This window comes from Nelusetta ayraudi, unplaced genomic scaffold (genome assembly GCF_046127955.1).
Source record: "Nelusetta ayraudi isolate G7.1 ecotype Tasmania unplaced genomic scaffold, CSIRO-AGI_Nayr_v1 ptg000135l, whole genome shotgun sequence".
Taxonomy (NCBI): domain Eukaryota; kingdom Metazoa; phylum Chordata; class Actinopteri; order Tetraodontiformes; family Monacanthidae; genus Nelusetta; species Nelusetta ayraudi.
Genome location: NW_027466185.1, coordinates 2371107 through 2389315, shown reverse-complemented (window position 1 = coordinate 2389315; position 18209 = coordinate 2371107). Strand labels below are relative to the sequence as shown.

General features: G+C 43.2%; 2 protein-coding genes and 1 long non-coding RNA gene across 8 annotated transcripts in view; 1 reads left to right on the top strand and 2 right to left on the bottom strand.

The window, feature by feature from the left end:
* tbc1d22a (TBC1 domain family, member 22a) overlaps positions 1–6008 on the bottom strand; it is a 126015-nt gene extending 120007 nt beyond the window's left edge. For 2 of the 5 annotated variants that reach the window (XM_076051792.1, XM_076051794.1), the window contains exons 1-4: positions 5782–6005; positions 5251–5307; positions 4246–4429; positions 3636–3894 (exon numbers count right to left, since the gene is read on the bottom strand). In XM_076051792.1, the coding sequence (XP_075907907.1) occupies positions 3636–3894; positions 4246–4429; positions 5251–5307; positions 5782–5843 (562 nt within the window). In that variant the 5' untranslated portion in view covers positions 5844–6005. Of the gene's footprint in view, positions 1–3635; positions 3895–4245; positions 4430–5250; positions 5308–5781 lie in introns of all 5 variants that reach the window. The other 3 variants (XM_076051795.1, XM_076051796.1, XM_076051793.1) reach the window with 3 other exon arrangements.
* LOC142905226 (uncharacterized) lies at positions 368–1110 on the bottom strand. The gene is made up of 2 exons (XR_012929510.1): positions 1013–1110; positions 368–962 (listed from the first exon to the last, which is right to left on the bottom strand). It is a non-coding gene; the product is annotated as an uncharacterized LOC142905226 (long non-coding RNA).
* Positions 6009–7462: 1454 nt separating the features above from the next.
* LOC142876937 (ceramide kinase-like) overlaps positions 7463–18209 on the top strand; it is a 37719-nt gene continuing 26972 nt past the window's right edge. Inside the window, exon 1 of one of the 2 annotated variants that reach the window (XM_076011218.1) lies at positions 7463–7768. In XM_076011218.1, coding sequence (XP_075867333.1) covers positions 7606–7768 — 163 coding nt within the window. In that variant the 5' untranslated portion in view covers positions 7463–7605. The remainder of the gene's footprint in view (positions 7769–18209) is intronic. The other variant, XM_076011217.1, reaches the window with a different exon arrangement.

Sequence of the window (18209 nt, the reverse complement as noted above, 5' to 3'; positions counted from 1 at the left end):
AACACCGGTCCGGTCGGCAACGGGAGTGAGACGGGCTCGACTCGGCCGATAATAAACGACTCTATGACTGAAGTGATCGTTTCAGCGTACACATTTTCTCTGCTCGGACAGTGTTTTGATACAAGTCAACAGCATGAAACAAAATCATTCTAAGCCCTATTAACCCTTTAAGCGCCAGAATTTCTTTTCAAGAAAATACCCAATTTTGATATCAAGATTTCAAATGGCTGTGACTTCAAATTTGTTAGAGATAAAGTCATACTGTAATTGAGAAAAATCTTCAGTATGACCCAAAGTTTGTGAAAGAAGTAATTTTTTTTTTTGGTTCTTTGTTTGTTTCTGTACTATGTCAGATGTCAGGGGTCTGTATGTCAGATCCCTGTCTCCACAATACCCCACAGGCTCATGAAAATGTTTTATCCACTTTTGATAATTTTCCACATATCTCAAACAGACCCAGCCATCATCACTGTAATTTACAGGGTGACCGCGAACATCCTTGCTGCCTCCACCAGCATTGGCTGGGCGTTTCCTCCCACAGCTTCTACCACGTTGATCACTAACTCACTGCGCCCTCCGTCACCATTAGCGGTGTTTTGAGCACTCCTGCTTCCCCAACCACGTCCCCTCATCCTCATTCTCCGATTATTCCCTCCCCGGCCACGCTGAGGCGAAGCGTGTGCTGCATGGTGACTGTCGTGGCGCATCGACTCGCTGCCGCTGGCCGGGAAGACAGAACATCATCGTCAGAGTGCGAATATTCCTCTTTGGAATCTGAGCCAGACATGACTTGACGAAGTACTTCATCAACGAACAAACCTCTCTGCGATGTATTCTCGGCAGAATTGGCCGTCTTTCTCTCTCCGCTCTCACTACAACCACTTCCTCGTCTCCTCGGCTGAGGCGGGCTTTCTCTCTCTTTATACTGCAAAATCTGAATATAAACACCCCCACAAATGCTGCTCAGGTTGAAGCCACAGGTGTCTGCCAGCTCCTGGTGTAAAGTGATAACTACTTTTGCACCATATTTGCCGCTATGGCCTGTTTAATTCAGCAATGACGCTTGTCGCAATTTTGCGACCATGGCGCCTAAAGGGTTAAAATGTCTCGCAAAAATATAAAACAAAAGCACGGTCAGTACACAAAATAAAATATATTTCCGGGCACACGGAAGGCACAAAAAACGTCCAGGGACCTTCGGTCCGCCTTGTGGCCGTAACTCAGCCCTCGCTGGGTCCCTACGAAGCTGGATTAGCCGCTAAACAACTGCTAAAGGGTGAAGCCTTCACGACGGTAAGTGTTTAAATTGTGCCTGTTTCATAAAGTTTGCCGTTTACTCTTCACACCTAACTGAGGAAGTGAGGCTCAGCAGCGACGAAGAGTGTGACCAATCACAGCGGAGTGGACCTGGCGGTTGCGTACACCGGCAAGGCTGGGGGTGGAGTGAAGTGAAACAGAGCGTTTTCGCGGGATGCAGTAAATACGAGGAAATGAGCCGAGAGATACGTAAATCTAAAAAGCTTTCAGCGCGGAAAATCGTGCGTTGCTGCTCTGGAGGGGCCAGACATCAAATACAAAAGCCCGAAAATTAGTATAAAAGGTGAGCTTTAAAAAAAAAAAAACACACTAACTAAAAACTGGGTTGCTCATTATTACACTCATTACATCTGGTCAGAGGAGGGCGGGACAGTCAACCTATTCTACATACACATCTATCACAAGCCATAACCACGCCCTGAGAAATGCTGCTGCTGCTGCCACCAACTTTCTGGCAGTATTTGTGTTGTCCTTTGGTCTCGCCACGCAATAAACCAGCTGTTGCAGTAACTTGACCTTGCTGGACATTTCAAATCCATGAAAATGCTGCCAGCGTGTTTACGGCAGCTACAACGTGAAGAGTGGCGTCTCATTTAAGGCGTGAATATGTAGTTGCAAGTCTGTTTGCAACGGCTTCACCTTGACTTGCATGACAAGGAAAAAAAAAGCTGGCCGTAAAAAGTGAAGGGAACTTTTTAAAGGCACTTAAAAGGGAAGGCCTCTCTTATCTGTGGCAATAAACCGCTATAACTCTAACAATGAAGGTAAACACATATGCACAGTGACTACAAGCTAAAAAGCAAATGTGTTCACATCGAGGGGTGAGAATGAGAGTAAAAGAGACGGGAAGAGGAGGATGTGACTTCTTTTTTCTCTTCATTCCTGCTTCTGTGTCATAGACTGGGAATATAGACCCCTGTATGTTTATCTCACTAGAGGTGCACTGGGTGATGCCCAGTCGCATCCTGTCACTGACTTGCAGGAACATTGTGGCCTTTATAACAAAATAAAATAAAATATCAAATCTCAAACACAGTTATTTTTATAATATTTTATGTTAATATTCACTGACTTGCAAACACGTACTGACTACTGATTACTACAGGATAGTGATGATCTCCTAAAGGGTCAAATGACTTTTTGGGGGGGGGACTTTCAAAGCACACACTCATTATCCATTACACATAATTATCTGGCAGTATTGGGTGATCACTCAGTGGGTCAAAAAAAAGAAAAAGTTGACAGTTTAATTTTTTTCTTAAAATCTGTTTTTTGTTTCGTTGATGGCTGACAGCGGCAGCAGCAGCAGCAGCAGCAGCGTGACACAGACGGTGGCGACGGAAGCATTAAGAAAGTCTGAGCGTCAATCACTGTGGCCAGACCACAGGGGGTCTCACTGGAGACAAATTTGCCTGATTGCCTTCAGCTGATCGGTATCATGACCAGCAGAGGATGCTTCCTTCGTCCATGATAGGCCCGAAAATATTCAGACAAAAAGAAAAGAGAGAGAGCCAACAAACTGAGCAGCTGCAGTGTGTGATTTGGGTCTGAAAACCAGGTGCGAACATAAGGAAGCGTTAAAGAGAGTTTATCTTTTATAGCTGATCTGACTTTAAAAGCATTTTAAAAGTAAATAGAGGAGGAGGAAGGTAAGAGGGCACAATATGACATTAAAAAGAACAACTAAAAAAAATAGTCTTCAAAAGAGAGAATCGTTTGTCTGTATCTCTTGCAATCTGTCCAGCAATCTGTCCAGCAATCTCTCGCTGATGTACATAAAGTGTTTGTGTCCTCGGGCATCTAAACTGAAGAGAAAGACTTGATCAGAGTGTAAAAGTGGGCAGTTTATCTGTCTGGGAAAATAATATCTGTAATCATGTTTAAAGCCTGAGGTTTTACAAATAGGAGCAAAAAAGCAGCGGAAAAAAATGAAGCGACGGCAAAAACTTTCATGAGCAGACACAGTGAATGCCATGCCGTCAAAGACGCAAACAAAAAAATAAAGAACAAGGAAACGTGGGACATGGGAGGGATGGAGCATACTAATTTGTCATGCTGAGACTCCCGACTATTTAATTAAGTGCTGGGGTGACCTATGTCACTCTACGTTCTTCAGGAAAAGAACAAGCAACCATCACGCAAAAAAAGTTTAAAAACAGCATCATTGAAACCACCTTTGGCAGGAGATATTCCCTGCGCTTTCAATGGATCTGTATACCCCATCATATAGTTGAAGGTCTGTTGGTGTGTTTGTTTTTACACTACAGGTAAGGGCATTTAGTTTGCATCCAAGCCAGGAAGCAAAGTCGTACACTGACCTTTCGGTGACCCGATGGGAGCTTCGCTGTGGGACTTTACGAGGCGGCCATCAGTAAACGGGCTGCTCTGGGAGGCAAAAGACACCTCTGGGCTGGTCGCGTCTCCAGCCGCTTCCTCCTCTTCCTCCTCCTCCTCCTCTTCCTCCTCCTCCTCTTCGTCCTCCGCCACCTCTTCCGGCGCGTCCTCCTCTCTTTGGTCCAGCTCTGCCGCATCGTCCTGCCTCTGTCTCTCCTGCTGCTTGCTGTGGTTCTCAATCACCTGTACAAAACACGGTGTGTTGCATCACAGACGAGCAACGGGCCAGAATTTCACAACTGGAACAGCGTTTTCAAAGTACTGAGCTTTGTTCAAATTCTAATGATTTCAATTAATATTCATTTGAAGTCCAACTTACTCTCCACATTGACACAATTAACGTATGATGCTGCACACTGATTATTGTCTGGAAACCGTGCTTTCCTGTGTATGGCTGTAATCTGAAAATAAGCAAGCGACTGTCCTCCATTGTGACTGTGTGAATGAGGCTTCCGTGTTTTCGACAAACATCAGCGGCAAAAAAATGTCCATCAGGTTTATTGGTTTATGGCCACCGAGGACTCTTTGACTTACTTTGTTTGCCGTCTCCATGACCACCTCAATATTTAGGTTCTGCGCAGCCATGGCCAGCAACTCGTCGTCGTCATCCCCAACATCCCACGCATCACTCGTGATGCTCTCAAACTCCTGGAAGGTTGTGGCCTTCTTGGGCTTGCCAGGAGTGGCAGGAGGGGGCTTAGTGCCAGCTTTCATCAGGCTGGATGAGAAGAGAAAAGCAGAGGTTAAACAGATTTTTTTTTTTTTTAATTATTATTATTGAGAGGAAACTAAAGTGAGGCCTAAAACAAATAGGAGCGGTCGCTAATGTGAAAGAAAAACAGAAAAAGGCAAACGAGCACGATTTAAGGAGATATCATAGAACAGCAAATAAGAAACGCATAAGAGGAACAGGCATGCAGTACATGGAGTAGAGATGTTTACTTTGACATCTACAGTAGGTATTCTGTTTATTTTCCGATCCCAAACCTGCATACTTAGTTTGTAACTCCAAAATAATTAGACTGTTGATTTCAAAATGACTAGAAAATTTAACCCATTTCCACAACGTGCTTGCAGGGGACTTTGTCAGGCAGGTTCACTGCAGTTTCACTTCTACCAACTTTGCAGAAGTGGAGATGTTTATCTTAGATTATATACTTCGATATAGTTTAAATAAACAAGTATCAGAGTTGCAAATTTGTCAAAATAACAGGCGACAACTTTAACACATATCTTAAAACTGAACTGGCAATCATTAGAAAACAAAGCACAGTCTCTAACCGTTTTTAAACTATTTGTACAACAAAAGTCCACATTCTACTAAATGATTGAAAAACAATCACTGTTTATTTGCACATACGCAAAAAAAAAAAGATTGGAATCCCAGAGAACTAGTTAATCAGGTCTGGAGCGAGTACGGTTTTTAGTCAACTAGTAAAGCAGCATGCCTCACATCAGCAAGGGAATTTAAAGGGGCTAAAGCAGCAACACGTATTAGGAATTATGAATGACCATCCAAAGACCATGTGTTTTACTTACCTGGCGTGAAGGAGCGGGTCAAAGGGTGGGTGCTGTGCGCCATACACGTGCTTAATACTGAGAACAAGGGGACAAAATAGTAATGAATGAGCCAATTCATGAATAGCTGTCAAGCTAGCAATGCTAGCTTCTCCGCATTACCACTATGCAATTTATCAAGTAAACATTGCGACCGACTGTGAAACTAAGGCGAACTGTGTGCTGTTGGACAGTGGTTGCTCTTTCAAATGAACTGTCAACATCAAATAATCTCAAACTTTGGCATGGCTGCGGGTAGATTCCTCAACTGATAGCCGCCATTAGCGACATAGCTCTTAGCCAGCTACCATAACACTCGCTGAATTGTTCCCACGAAATCATTCTATCGCGTAAACTGGCAGCGTTCGCACTGGCAAACGACGCAAACTTAGAATAATGCGTCAGTCGCGTCAGTCGCAGCAAAAGCTGCGTATGTGGCTCAATAGTAGAGCGTCAGTTGACAGGTTAGCTAGGCTAGGCTAGGCTAGGTGACAACAGAAACACGTCACTCACCTGCCGGGAACCTTCGCTGCATTTCTTTTCCAAAACTGTTTTTTATTTCCATCGGCAGACATTTTGCCCGCACGGCTTTACCAGCCCTGGACACCACCACACGAGCACTGTCGTCCTGAGTAAAACGTGAAATTTAGGTTTATTTACACCAGGTCCCCACCTCCAAAACTCAGAAAGATGCCATGTTGATACTGCTTAATCGGCACGCAAGCGCCATTGTGATTGGCTGATCTGAAACTTCCTGGTTTTCGGCCAACCAGAAGTGAAATCCCCCGTTAGGTGGCATGGGCAGCTGCTGACGTCACCGCGTTGCTGCCGCAGGCCTGATACGTTTGCAGGATGTGAAAAAAATACTTCGTGAAGCAAATTTGTTTGGATATTTTCAATTGAATATTGTTTCTATTTTGTGATTACCAAAATACAAGTATTCAAAAAACAAGTAAGGAGTAAAAAAAAGTATTTTTGATGTAATATAATAAATAATAAATACATTATTATTATAATAAATAAATAATGAAAAGCAATGTTCCCGAACTGAAAGGTTCCAGAATAGTGAAGAGTCTCAGAATAGTCCGATTAGGAGGATGAACCTCTACAGTTTTTCAAAAAATAAAAATAATAATTAGATAAATAAATAGTAAAACACACACACACACACACACACACACACACACATATGCTATATATATATATATATATATATATACATATATATATATGTAGATATATATATATATGTACATATATGTACAGTATATGTGTGTGTGTGTGTGTGTGTGTGTGTGTGTGTGTGTGTGTTTGACTATTTATTTTTATTTTTATTTTTTGAAAAACTGTAGAGGTTCATCCTCCTAACCTTTCAGTTGGGGAAAATTGCTTTTCATTATTCAATATTACATCAAAAATACTTTTTTTTTACTCCTTACTTGTTTTTTGAATACTTATAGATTCATTCAATGAAAAAACGATTAAAAAAAAAATTAAAAACTTTTCTTGTGCTCATCATTGAACAGTTTTTGGATGATGTAACCACCCAGTAATATCATACTCCCACGCTTGGCTCAACATTTCCTTTGAGGCAAAACACAAATACAGAGTTTGAGAACTAATTACATGAAAAGCACTCGGTTTTAATAAAGGTTCAGCTTTTGCTGCCGACAGCTCCAACTCCTCTGTTTGCTCACGTTGTCAATATCCCAATTACGTGTTTGCAATTATGAGTGGTTATTCAATGCCAGGGTTCGTAACAGGTTATGAGACTGTTTTGTGTTTATTGCGTGCTTAGGCAGTGTTTACGCCACAAGGTTCAGGGAGACTGTGTGGACAGACACAAGCTCTCACTCTGCCATGGTAACGGTGAACATACTGGAGTGGATACTGTAGCAAGCAGTTGTAGAAATTGTGAAAATCAGGAGATGCTTTTTTTCTTTTCTTTTTTTTAAATAATATAGCTATTTCTTCGCAATACTACTTATTCAATGAAAACATATTCATACCACCATTATTTTATAGCATTGACCCAGTCAGGAACATGCCCCCCTGTAGTGTATCATAAACAGAATGTCTATGGTTTCCAAGGAGCGTCGGTCTAGTCTATGTAGTGAGTCCTCTTGCACACAAACAATCTTTGGCCCAGGACTCGCAGGGACACGCTCCTCTGTTGGCTCACTGACTTCACACACACGCACACACACATACACACGCACACACACACATACACACGCACACACACACATACTCACTACACCAGGGACAGGAGACGTTCTCTTTGCTTGCTTCCACAAAAGTTGAGATGGGACTTGGTGGACGGCAGCGTCTAAACTAATGACAAAGTCCATCATGGAGAAACAGGCCGGATTACTGTCATCGAAGCTGCTGCAGGGACGCAAACAGGTCGACGTGGTTCTGAATCGCTGTGTTTTCGCATGGAGGGAAGCGGAAAAGGGAGGCGAAACAAGCTCTGGCATCAGCAGCCTACCTGATCCAGGTGAGTGTGACACGCTGGGTGACTTTTGCATGTGAGCTCAAGTTGAAATGCACACCAAACACCCCCGTGAAATATCGAATCTAGTACTTAGAGGGTTATTCTTTTAAGCCTAATGTGTCATCCCAGTCAGTTATTGTAGAGAAAGCGTGGAGCAGCTGTGCTCACACTCTGCCCCTTATCAGAGGTGCGCACATGTTGACGCGGACACAAAGACAGCATGGTCGAGGTCACTCCGGGTCAGTGTCTCACAAGGTAAACATCGGTGGGGGTTACCCATGGGAGAGCACGGCCCTTCTCTGATTCACTCACTCTTTTAGTATATTTATAATCACAGAGTCGGGATTTTAGAACTCAACAGGTTTTCTTTTTTGGGGGAATGGGTGGGGGCTTATGATTCAGGAGAGGTTGACTAGACAAATAGAGCCCTCCTTTGCATGGAATACATGTAACGAAATGCATCGTCTCTGTTTTCCTCAATTTCGATCTCTTATCTGAGAAATAGCGCTATTTTGAATCTTAAAAACAATCAAACTTGTTCAAACAGCTATTCATTTGAAAAATTCCAAAGTTTAACCTGGTTAGTCAGCTGTGTCAGTCCTCTTCTACTTTTTGTATTTTTGTATGTATAACCCTGTGTTTACAGACTCATATTATTATTTATTTATTCATTTATTTAGGTTTCTGCTAACACAGATGCAGAGACCTTAAAAAAAAACAGTTGGCTTGTTAGGCTAGTGGAACAAGCATCTGGCTGATTCTCACTAACTTGAGAACTATCAGTACCCTTTCTGACGTTCTGAATCTAATTTTCCAGAAGAAAACAAGAGTTGGGTAAACAAGTACATGACATTGCTGGGGATTTTGTTAACACGGCAGTGACTTTTATTGTGTCTTAATAGAACCTTTTAATGTGCATTAAGAAGAACACTGCACTAAAAAGGTATGGAATCAGCGTAGTTTGAAATTTCCTTTAATTAGCAATGTAATGTGTATGCTGACTGGAGGTGGATTTAGCCTTTTTTGAATCAGAGTTAATCGACACAATGTTTTGAAGGAAACAAGTTCGCCGTCACACGTCTCCCATGTGTGTGCAATCACGTCTATGACGCACCACATTATATTTGTGATGCCATAGCTGCTGAATTTAGATTGACAATATTTTGTCTATGTCGAAGAGCAGCCTCCCTCATGGCGCCATGCTAGCGGCATCTTACAACGTAACTACATTTTACGTAGACTAGTTAACTCCCATCAAATCACCTAATCAGACTGCGGCACTGTTTTTAATCAAATTTTGTAGCGTTCACATTCAATGGAAAACCCACAGTTAGAAGTCACTGGCAAAGTTCTTATCTAATTCCTTCTTCCATGAAGACAAAGATCCACTTAATCCTTTGCGCGCTCACATCCTCCTGAGGCTAATGTTTGTCCAAGCAGATGAGCTCAGTGGTCTGCAATTACAGTATCGTATCAAGTGGAGTGATTACAGCTGGCGCCATGCGCTCCCAAGTATAAACCTGGCCATTGACCTTCTCCAAAGTGGTATCCTGCGCCCAATTATAACCTGCCATAAAGAGCTCCATTTATCCAGTCAATGTACAATGTGGCTCTATCAAAAACTGCCCCCATATGAACGCTGTGACAAAAGCAGGTCAGTTTACCCAGTCATCGCACAGGAACACCGCCAGCAAGTAAATATTGCCTGCAATTTATCAAGTGGACAACACAGCTGGTAAAATATGAGGAATAAAGTCTTTCAAAGAAAAATAAACGGGGAGAATGACATGAATTAGTGCTCCAAATGTCTGGTTAATCTCTAACTAGATTTTTCTCTGACACCTTTGCAAATATTCACTTTCTGGACATGACACGTGTCAAGTTTGACCTAATTCTTGAGCTCTTCAAACATTTCACTCTTGCCTGTTTGAGGAGCTTAACCCCAACTCAAAGCCTATCAGCGCCCGAAAGACTAGAAGATGTAATGGTGTTCCGCTGGGACATGGCAGGGTGCCGTTGTGGTCTAAGAACTCGGCCCCTTTAACTTCAAAAATATCAAAGTAGAAAGTGATCTGAAAGCAAAAGAGGGAGAGCGTTTTCTTTTATTCCTTATATAATTCAGTTCCACTGTGTGAAAAATGAAAATAAGAAAACATGGCGAAACAAGCCGGGTTATGCAACATAGAATAAATAGAGAGTGACAATTAACTAGGACAGATATGATTTTATTTTCCCCATCAAATAACGGAAGTTCAGAAAAATCAGTGAACTCGTTGTGACACTGAGAGAAAAGGGGGGAAAAAGTTAATCCCAGCTGAAGGCAGGAGAGAGGGAGAAAAAAAATCCCACAGCATTACTCAAACTTGACAGCTCCTTCTTCCTCTCATGTCTCCCACTTTTGACGCCCAATATGTTTTCTGCACCGTCGCGCTGACACACTGGCGCATGCTCTTAAATGCCAAGAGGAAGTTGTTAGTGGCGGTAAACATCCCTCCGGTCGAGGTAGCTTCCGCCTCAGACAACGTGAGAGGACGCCGGCGCTTGACATTCAAGTGGATTTGCTCGACTTAGAGCGACTGTCAGTCAGACGTGCTGAGCAAGGAATGCGTCAGGACTATCCGGGACGGGGCCGGGGCGAGTTGATTGCGTGCACGTTGACTCTCGTGCACGCACGCCCTGGGTTGATTCACCGGGGATGACGCGGTTCCCGTGGGCCTGGGAGCAAATGTCCGCACAATACCCGCTTCACTCCTCTGACACAATAGGTGATCCCGCCTCGCAGGAAAATCTGGAATAAATCACGGCATATGCTTCGGAGAGCGTCTCCCCCTTTTGCCTCAAATCTCTGAGCTCAGCCAGTGATACCTCCTCATTCCCTCTAAGCCCGGGGTATCTCTCGCTGCCAGGAGGGGGAGGGGTATCGAGCGCTGCCATATTGGCGAAGCCAGATACGGATCCAGCGTGTTACAGGCGGGGATTCGCTCGCAGCGATATTGGAACAGACGGGAAGGCAGGGCGAAATGGGGTGTCAGCGTCAAAGAATATCCTCTGTCAAAAGCTCCGATAGCGAAATCCACGTATGAAAAAGAGTGGAGATGCCAGGAAAGGCTGGATGTTTTGGCGCGTCAGCCGCCAACAGATGTCTGCAGAGTTTTCCATGAAAGAGGCCAGGGGTCAGAGAAATAAATTTACGTAGAGGTTTTTGTTTTTCTAGAGCCGGTTGGTTGATGTCACATCGTTGTTCTGACGTATACATTTATGATGATATGAAAAAGGTTGCACTGTCTCTGTTTTCTGAAGTGAGAGCAATCTGCACTTGGAATAAAAATGTCTGCAAGTAATGTAAAGCCTAAATAAACAACTTCAGTCAATGACAAGAATATAAAGTAGCAGCACGCTTAACCTTTTTTTAAAAATTATTTTGCACATTTGTTTATTTTTCTAATCGGCTTTCTTAGCACCAGTATTAGCTTATGCTGATTATGTAAAAATGCCCCCAAAACAGCCTCATTAACTAGTCAACCATTCATTTATCTTCTAAATTAGTACTACAAAGTATTTGGACTGAAGAATGCTAATATCTTCAAGCTCAGTAGGGGTGATCTGTTTCGTTTGTTTTGTTTTTTTCAGTTGTGGATTGATTGAAGGCTAAAATAATAGTGTCTGGGAACAGCCACGAGGTGAACTGATGGACGCAGGAGCAGCATTCTGATATTTTCCCTGCATTGTTTTGCAGTGGGAAGCATGTATCAACTCCGGCCGTGTCTGACCCGCATTCGTTGCTTGTCCAAAGACACACGCAGCTGTCTGTCAGCGGCCGGCTCCAGTGGTGAGAGCCTCTTGGCCAGGCCCCACACTCCATCAGGCTGACTGACAGCAGACATTTATTGAATCAAAAATATTTTTCATGTCAACGGGAGGAAATCAACAGTATAACATCCTCGGCCCGGCGTGGCAAGTGAGGGCAAACTGCCACTCAATGTTAAGCTGATCAATCAATGCAGATGCGGTTAAGGAGATGACATGCAGTGTATGCAGGGAGACGCGTCTGCGATTTAAACTGCTGTCAGTGCAGATTATGTCTCACTGGAGTGCACTCAGCAGTTTGAAAACCCTTTTCGCTGGAGCACGCATTAAAAAACATTGCAACCATTTCATTTTGACAAGTGGAACAATCTGTTGGAAGTACCAATTGGCCCGCCAGAAGTCACTCTGCGGGATTTCAGCATGCTAATGTTAATACAATGCTAATGCATACAAAGCACAAAGGAGGGTTAAACTATGATGGCACATTCTTAAATGTATGGGTACTTGAGAGCTGTCAACTAGTCACATCAATGTGCATGTGTTTGGACTTTGGAGGAAGTTGGAGTACCTGGAGAGAACCCACATGGAAACTCCATCCAGAAAGGCCTGGGTTGGAGTCGAACCATCAACCATCTTACTTTCATTTGACAATGCCACCCCACAACACATCCAATCCACCTCACCGAACTATATTCCTAGATAAAAAAATAATAATAATAATATGAAATAGCCACAATGTGGCTGATATCCTGTAATAAGTATTAAGGGCTGGATTCTATCCCAAAATATCACTCTGTCACGAGTGGACACCAAGATCATGACCAAATCATGTTAGTTAATTATGCTATAGAGTATGTGAAAAACGTGGTAGGACTTTGCAGACATTTGACAAAATTAAAACACCAATCCCATGCAGGCATCACTGGAAATGTCACCGCATCAATCCATAAATTTCTGATGCTCAAACCCTGTGTACCAGGTGGATTGTGGATTGTCTAAGCACTTCGGAATTTATCCTTGCTTTTGGTTGAGAGCCCATGTAAAATGTTGAGGGAGTTGACTGTGCAAACTGCCTGCCTTTAAAGGGTAACTATGCAACTACGCTTCTTCGCGGTTTTAGTCTATAGAGCTCATATATTATGTCACTCTCGTAAAAGCTTTCAGCTAACTGACGTGTAGTTCATCTTCCGCATTGCAGCGGACAAATCCGATTTGCAACTATGTGACATTTGCTGTGCATCGTGGCCTGTGGCAAGCTGCTATTCAATGCAGTGTTTAACTGAATTCTTGCCAAGACCTGTCCAGAAAATAACACCAAAAACATGTCCACAAAAAGAAAAGTCTCCAGCTCCTGTATCTAAGAGTTAATGTGAAAATACCATCTGCCACTGATAAAACTGCCACTACAGCAGCATCAGAGCGAATCACTAAAGCAGTGACTTGCAGTTGTCATCTCTTCCTGGGCCCCTTGTTCTTCCCTCCTACACGAAAAAGATTTCCGGGCCTTTGGAAAAGCTGTCTGCAGGAGGAGGGCAGGATGGATGAGCTAGATTTCAGGGTTGAAGTGGGGCGATTTAGCTGCCGAGCGGGGTTACTGATGACCGCGAGTGTCTGTACACAATGCGCTGGCAATTCATCTCATCGGACACGGCAGTTCAGAGAACTGCAGCGATCTTGCAGCATGGATGCACCCCAGCGCCCATTTTCCTGGGCGTACCTTTCTACCTTTGCAGTCCTCTCCTCTCCCCTCCTTCTGTTTGTCTGAGCGGTGCCCTAACAAACCCATTGCGCCTGGCGGAGATCCACACGTCTTGTTTGACAGCTCGCTGCCATGTGTACCCAGGCAGATCTGCACTTTGTAATCTAAAGCCGCTTCTCAACGCACGGCCCCATCTGTGTGCTGAGAGGCAGCTGCTGACGGAGGGGAGGCAGGAGAGATGCGAGAGAATGAACGCAGCCAGAAAACGTCGGGCGGCGAGGGGGGATAAAGTGGCGGTGTGCACGGGCGACCTCGTCGCATTGACTTTACACCTGCGGCTTGTGCGAAGACCTCCGGGGCTAATCTTACCCAAGGGGTTCAGCCAAGAGCGTACCACTTTATTTACAACAGCCTCTGTGATTGACTGGAGCACAGCCGTCCCCAATATGTACCAAGCATGCCAAATGTTCGGGGGTAGCATCTGTTTGATGTACTCCAGAGAATCTCAACAACAACAAACACACAGTCGGGGTCAAAAAAGCACCAAGCGTTGCGTCAGCCACCGACTGGGTTTTATCAGTTTTCACGGCCTCTCATAAATCTCCTCCCATGTGTTGCAACCGTGTTGCACGTCACTTGAAATAAGCTGGGTGAAGTCAAAACAACACCCCCCCACCAAAAAAAAGCCATAAATAGGGAAATGATAAATAAAAAAGTGTTTTTTTTCCCCCTGTCAGCCTTGAGCTGGCTGGTCCTCTGGCGCACTGTCAATGCCAAACTGCGGTGACAATAAAGGGATTCCACACAGATCCACTGAGCAAAGGGAGGGGTTTGGAGAACAACAGTGGAATATGAATGCGATGACAGCCAGTTGCCAAAGGACTAAAAACAGGTGAGGACCGGTGTTGATCTATAGTTATTATGTCGACAGACAGGCGCAAAGTCTCTTACACGTACATGCATGAATACATATGATATACCGAGTTAAGTCCATCTGTAAGATTTATCTACAGATTTGTGTCAAATACTTCCTCAGTTTACATTAAGGCTGCATAGGATTTGGTCCTGTCAACACCCGTGTCTCACCCTGGGGTGAGTAAGGAATTTTTAGACGTTATGTTGACGTGACACTCCAGGTCACCACACCACAGGAATCCAGTTTGATGGGATTCCACTTTTTTTAAGGAACTGGATGAGCAAGATCAATCATTTCCATAGCAATGTCCTGAACTGGCACAGATATACTCAGTGTTCATTGTGAAGAAAGCCAGGGAGAATCTTCCAAGCGCTAGAAAAACCACATTATTATTATCATACCCCCAAAACTTTACCTCAGGAACATCGGGTAAAAGAATAAAAAAGGCTGTTCACTTTAAATATTGCCAATTTAGTGGATTTGCTTGAGCATAACTTGAGCGAGGTAAACACATGGGTATGGAAAAGCCAACCCAACAGTGTCATACTTCAAGCTAAGCCACACATGTATATTTTTATGTTATTGGAAAAAAAACAACAGAAAAACACAATATTACAAAATCAATAATATGACATATTGCATTTCTCAGTTCCCAACATTCATCGGCGCAATAAACATCAGATGTCCATTCCACCAGGCACTGACAGAGCGCTAGCTACTGGCACTACAGTACCTACAACAGAAAGAGCAAATTGAAAATCACTAATGCAGCTACATGTCGTTTTGGCTCAGATGATCAATCCAAGTAGTGGAAATAGTGACATCCCTGACAGTAGCTCCTCGCTAAATTCGAAAAGATGGATAAAGCCTTTCACTTTGTTCACACTGACAAATTCTGCTGCAATCAAACAATAAACAAATGTAAAATCTGTGAAAATGGCCACTGTCACAAGGTTGACTCTTACCTGCAGAGATCATAAACATTTATCACTCTTTTATCCTTTGTCTTTGTGGATTTTGAACTTGTGCATGGGCATTGAAAAACGAGCTGAGACAGGTCCAGTGTATCTGATGTGAGTGGGTGTATCTGAGGTGAATGGAGAAACAAAACAAAACCAAGAATAAATACCTATTTTTGAACTAACCTTCTGCACAAAGTAAAGAAGTTGGCTGACTGCTTTTTTGTTTTGCTTTGTTTTGTTTTCTTTATGAGCGCAACTGGCAACAAAGCGTACCATATTTTTTAATTTGGGTTCCTGCCAAGATGCAACCATTTATAAAACAAAAAAGGCACAGCTCTCCTGTACCCTTTTCAGAGAGTGCTTGCCTACCAGAATAAACAGCTTCATCTAATTCATCCGCGTAATTTAAAAGGTGGATAGTAAGTAGTGATGAATGCCACTGATCCCCTAGGCTCCATTATGTTATCAAAAAGATCTTTTCCCCCTAGTATCCCAGGAGGCAGTCATCAAAAAATGGTGGCATGGAATCCATAATGATTACTTTTGGATTTTAAGACCATTTAGATAATCAGAAAGGCCACGTCGTTGATTTTTAGAATTAAGCCTCTCATTCCTCATGAAAATAAAGCGCTATACCTAAATTGGCCACACGAACAGTGTTTTTTGGCATCGGGTGTTCGTTCAGGCGTTCCTTAAGATTTTTAGGCAGAAAGTTAGGACAATGGAGTGAGCACCTTCACTTCAAACCAAGAGGTCAGAGGTTTGTTTGAGTTTCGCTGTTGATCCGTGGCTTATTTTTCTACTTGTGCTCTTAGTTGATATGTGTCAAATAGGACACAGGTCTAATTCCAGCGCCCTTTGCCGTATGTTTGGAGGTACTCAAACATATTCAGGACAAGTTGGAGGACAATGTGCAGAATTCTGTCGAAGGGCCGCGGCCCTTGAACAGATTACACCAGTGGCTCACAGGTGGTAATCCACCTCATGTGGTTTGAATGGGAACCAGTAGCACCCTGAGCCCAGAGGATTTGGATGTTTCTGGCTCAGTTGAAAAGCAACAACAATGCCAGAGTGTGAGTGTGTGTGTTGGGTGGTGGGGATTAGATTCACCCTTTGGGGCAGAGCAGCGTAAAGCAGCCCAGTGCCAGAATTTGATGTTCTCCTGCTGGTTTGCTCATTGATACTTTCACTTGTCAGGCTTTGGGAACTAGACCAAGTGAACCTCCTTCTTCTTATTCAACACGGATTCTCTCTTTGAACTTGTTAAAAACAACAATAATAATGAGGTCAGGTTTATCAAATTTTATGCAAGAAGTTTATGTACTACACTTGTGTTCATCTTTAATCATCACTCTTTCTTGTCGTTAATGTATTTTAGGATATTTTTTCAACAGATATTATTACTACTAATTCTTAAAAATCCCGATCTTAAGCCGCCTGCTGTATAAACTTGAAAAATAACAACGTGCTGCGAGCCGTCACTGTCTGATTGGCGTTTTGAACGTGGCCACTCATTACAGTCAACAGACTTGACAGGAAGTTGATGACAGTTGCAAAAAAAAACCCAGCTACAGTAGTAACAGTCATCCATCAAATCTCACAGCAGCACGGTGTATTTTGCATAATTATCATATTTTTTCTACCACATTTTACACAGGTGATGTATAGCACATAATTCATGAATTGATTAAAACTGTACGGTGGCCACCAAGGGTTTAGACTCCAGCCTAACTTTTGTCTCGATATTTTTTTTCATGCTGTTAGTATGACTTATTATTTGGAGTTGTTTATTTGTGCGACTTGGACCGAGTCTCTTGCAAGTGAATGGTTTAAAGGGCTTGTTCATAGTTGAAGCAGTTATGAGACCCGGTCCGAGATTATTTGGAGAGAAGCAAAAGTATTTCAAGAGAATCATGTGTATTGTGTTGTCTCAGAATAAGGGATGGCAAAAAAAAAAAAAGTAATCTTCAGTCATCAGTCTTCAGTAATCAGTAATCTTTGTCATCACCTTCATCATCAGCTCTGTGTCATTAAAAAAAAAGAAGGGGAAAAAAAAAACCAAGCCTTCGGATGCATCAGCGCGGAACAAGTTGGAGATGGCACAGAACAAACTCTATTCCTCTGGGTTCCTGAAAATCTGACTTTCTTCAGACCTCCGCAGCTCACAGCAACTCTAAGCCCTGTGGTACGAACAGGCGGTGCGCAAAAAAAAAAAAAGACGGCAAGCGCCAAGATTCCTTTTCAAGCACAAAGAGAAGTATGTCAGAGCGGAGCGCGGTGGATCTGTGTTGTATGGCCGAGGGCTTAGTGTATGGACTACGCTGAGCTAAAAAGTAGAGCGGTGCTTGACTTTGTGTGGGATTATCGCGCACTTGCCTGCGTGCTTGCCAATGCCTTAGCGAGTACGTGTGTGGCAGAGTTATTGGAGCGGTTTCAAAATGCAGAAATAACAGCCGTTGTGCGCCTTCCCTTCTTCAACACCGCTCAGGGCCTTTGAGGGCCTTCACGCTGGTTTCATGGGTCTGACCACGACAACAAGCAGACTCATTTAAAATTGTCCCTACCAGGCCTGTACAAGGTAAAGAAATTCTTCATTGTTCCCAGTGAGGTGCAGCCTGCGGCACAACTTGGAGACAAGTTCTGCAACCTCGAAAGTAAAATAATTTGCAAATGAAGTTTAATGCTTATCTGGTAGGTCAGCGGGATCTTTCAGTCATTCTGACGACAATCGCAGCTAATGTTCTTACAATTTACAGAGATAATCTGCTGCCATCTTATCTCTGGATGCGTGCCACAATTGATTTTTTATTTCTTTTTAAACATGCCAGATCATCCACAATAAGCCAATGTGTATTCTGTCAGCGTGTCTCTTTGATAAGCTCGCCTGTCGGGACAACGTGTTGCACAAACAGGGCTTAAAGTAAATGTAGATATGAGTCTTGGTTATCTCCCGCGTCGGTTTGACAACACATAATCAGATGCACGTGTTTGTTAGCGCCGCCGCCGTGAAAGCGCCAAACAATAAATGCCACTTAAATCCCTGACTTTGCATTGCATTTC